Genomic DNA, 3911 nt, shown 5'->3' on the forward strand with positions numbered 1-3911 from the left:
GTATCTATCTATCTATCTATCTCTCTCTCTCTCTCTCTCTCTCTCTCTCTCTCTCTCTCTCTCTCTCTCTCTCTCTCTCTCTCTCTCTCTCTCTATCTATATATATATATATATATATATATATATATAATATATCTATAGATGTGTGTGTGTTGTGTGAGTGGTGTGGTGTGTGTGTGTATATATATATATGTGTGTTTGTGCTGTGTGTTGTGTGTGTGTGAATTGTGTGTGTACATATGATATGTGTGTGTGGTGTGTTGTGTGTTGTGTGTGTGTATATATATATATTATATATAATTATATTATATATATATATATATAGATATATATGTTGTGTGGGTGTTGTTGTGTGTGGTGTGTGTGTGTGTGTGGTGTGTGTGTGTGTGTGTGTGCGTGGTTGTGTGTGTGTGGTGTGTGTGTGTGTGTGTGGTGGTGGGTGTGTGTGTGGCATGTGGTGTGTGTGTGTGTGTTATATATATGTGTGTGTAGAGTGATGTGTGAGTGTGTGTGGGTGTGTGTGTGGTGAGTTTGTGTGTGTGTGTGTGTTTGTGTGTGTGTGTATATATATATATATATATATAAAATGAGTAGATATAAAAATTTTTTTATTATATAATATTAATAGAGGTATATTATTATGGTAAAAAAAAAAAAAAACAAATAGTATATTTATAGTATATAATGTATATATAGATATATATATTTATCTATATATATATAATATATATATTATATGTATATATATATATATATATATATATATACGCACAAACATATATACACATATATACATATGCACATCTGAATGTATATGTATATGTATTTTTTAACGTATTTATTCGTGTATGTATATACAGTAAGAAGTTCTCCGTCTCACAGCCATTGTTTTTTCCCGTCAAATAACAGCAATAAAATTAATTTTTATTCTGCAACAATGATAGACGGAACCCACTCACGGTAGGATTGGTATGACATGACAAGGCTACATATCCATTCCCAAAAAGTGTTTCTGTGTCCGTGACATCTCAGTCCAAGGCTCCGTGTACTCTGTGAGGGTTCGTCTCGGTTAATTGCTGTACGTTGAGCTTGACACTCGTTGTCCGAATTTGATTGTCCTTGATTTACGATCGTTAGGGTAAAGTGATTATGTCTAGTTATCTCTCCCATATCTACATTTAATCAAACATGCTAAATGCACTTCGAGGTAAACAATCGTGGCATGAAACACAGGATGAATAATGAATTGATAAGTCATGATGTATGATGCGAAAACAGTGAAATCATGAATATCACTATATAATAAAGTTAAAACGCCAAGCAAACAGACAAACTTTAAAACAAACGATGGCGAAATTTTTGCGAAGTAATCCCTGAACTGCTGAGATAAACAAACAAACAAACGCGCCACAACATAATGTAAAAAAAATAATAAACAAAAGAAAAAGCGTTTGAAATGCCGAGGTGAACACTCAAAGTAACGTAATATAAATCAAACACTAGTTTGGAAAAGTTACAAAAAAAAAAAAAAAAAAAGGAAAACCTGAAATCCCGAGCCAACGCAGTCCGGGTCGCACCGCGCTTGCTCCTCTCGCTAAGCTAAGCCAGCGTAAGCCCACGAAAGAGGCAGTAATTAGGCAATTCAGTATTTGGGCTGAATCCATGATTGCTTTTGCAACTGCGTACCCTCAACCTCTCATCTCCTCTCTTCTCGTCTCCTCTCCTGTCCTATCCTGTTCTTTGCTCTTCTCTGCTCCCCTCTTTCCTTAACTCTTTCCACTCTAGCCTGTTCTTTGCTCTCTCTCTGCTCCGCCTCTTTCCTAACATCTTTCCACTCTTCCTCTCCTCTTCTTTCCCTCTCTCTGATCCTTAACTCTTTCCACTCTCCTCTACTTTCTTTCCCTCTTCTCTGCTCCCCTCTTTCGTTAACTCTTTCCACTCTCCTCTACTTTCCTTCTCTTCTTTTAACTTCTCTTTACTCCCTACTCCTCGTGTGTCCTCCTCTCCTCTCTTTCCCTATTCTATCTCCTATCCTTTCCTGTTCTGCCTGACTCTCTCCTCTTGCCCCTTCACCTTTTCCTCTTCCTCCTACATTTCCTTCTCTACTCTTCTTTATTTTTCTCCTCTCCTCTCCCCTTGCCGTGGCTCAGGAAAAAGGAGGTGGGATTACCTTATTGGAGATGAGTATCGTATACTCTCTATTTGCATTATGTATATATTATATATATATAGATATATATATAAAATATATATATATATATATATATATATATGAGGTGTGTATTTTGTGGGGGGGGGGTTTTGTTGGTGATGTGTGTGTGTGTCTGGTGTGGTGTGTGTGTTGTGTGTGTTGGTGTGTTACCTATAGTAAGAATGTATGTGTGTGATGTACTGTGAGTCGTAGTGTGTGTGTGTGTGTGTATATGTATATATGAATATAGTTATATAGCTATATACATATAGAATATATATATACCGCACACACACACATATGTATATATATATACACACACACACACACTCACACACACTTATATATAAATATATTTATATACACACATATATTATATATATACATATAGTATTCATATAATATATATATATATATATATATATATATATATATATATATATATGATATATATATATATAGATATATATATATATATATAATTTATATATATATATATATATATATACATACATATATAATATATATATGAGCGATATATGACCATATATATATGTGTGTGAATATATATATTATATATATATAATATATATATATATATATATATATTAGTGGATAAATAGACTATAGAGAGAGAGAGAGAGAGAGAGAGAGAGAGAGAGAGAGATATATATAGAGCGATGATGTGTGGTTTGTGGTGTATTATATATAGCATATATATATATATATATATAGTATATATAGTCCATATTATATTTATATATGCATATATGTTTGTGTATATATATATAATAATTATACATATATATATATATATATATATATATATATATATATATATATATATTATCATACTTATATACATATAATACTATATATATATATATATATATATATATATATATAATATATCTATATATAATATATATCATGCATATATATAAGATACATATATATATACATAATATATATATATATATATATATATATATATATATATAATAATACATATATGTATATATTATATTTATGATATATATAATATAATATATATATAATATATATATATGTATATATATATATATTATATATACATAACTACACATACACTTACACATACACATACACACAACCACACACACACTCATTTATACACATACACACACACACACACACACACACATTTATATATATATATATATATATATATATATATTATACATATATAATATATGTATGTATATATCTATATATAGAAATATATGTATATAATGTGTGGTTTATATATATATATATATATATATATATATATATATATATAAATATATATTATATATGTATGTAATATATATATATTTAATAATATATAAGTATATATTGTGTGTTTTATAAATATATATATAATATATATATATTGTATATATATATATATATATATCTCATCTTCTTCTTCTTCCTCATGATCGCACGCAAGCCTCTGCACCGTAGGAAAGTGATTGATCGTAACAAAGGATATATACATACATATATATATATAAAATATATATATATATATATATATAATATATATATATATATATATATATATACACACATATGTATATATGTATATATATATAATAATATATATATATATAATATATATATTTATATATATATATATATTATATAGTGTGTGGTGTATATATATATATACATACATATAATAATATATATATAT

At 28.3% G+C, this 3911-nt stretch overlaps 1 protein-coding gene across 1 annotated transcript in view; it reads left to right on the top strand.

The window, feature by feature from the left end:
- The window catches only part of LOC147470567 (uncharacterized), a 17203-nt gene that overhangs the window by 4981 nt on the left and 8311 nt on the right, over positions 1-3911 (top strand). Inside the window, exon 3 of the mRNA XM_086543746.1 lies at positions 1008-1058. Coding sequence (XP_086399872.1) covers positions 1008-1058 — 51 coding nt within the window. The remainder of the gene's footprint in view (positions 1-1007; positions 1059-3911) is intronic.

Source organism: Penaeus japonicus, unplaced genomic scaffold (genome assembly GCF_977035675.1).
Source record: "Penaeus japonicus unplaced genomic scaffold, GWHDUDI00000001_assembly GWHDUDI00000014, whole genome shotgun sequence".
Classification (NCBI taxonomy): domain Eukaryota; kingdom Metazoa; phylum Arthropoda; class Malacostraca; order Decapoda; family Penaeidae; genus Penaeus; species Penaeus japonicus.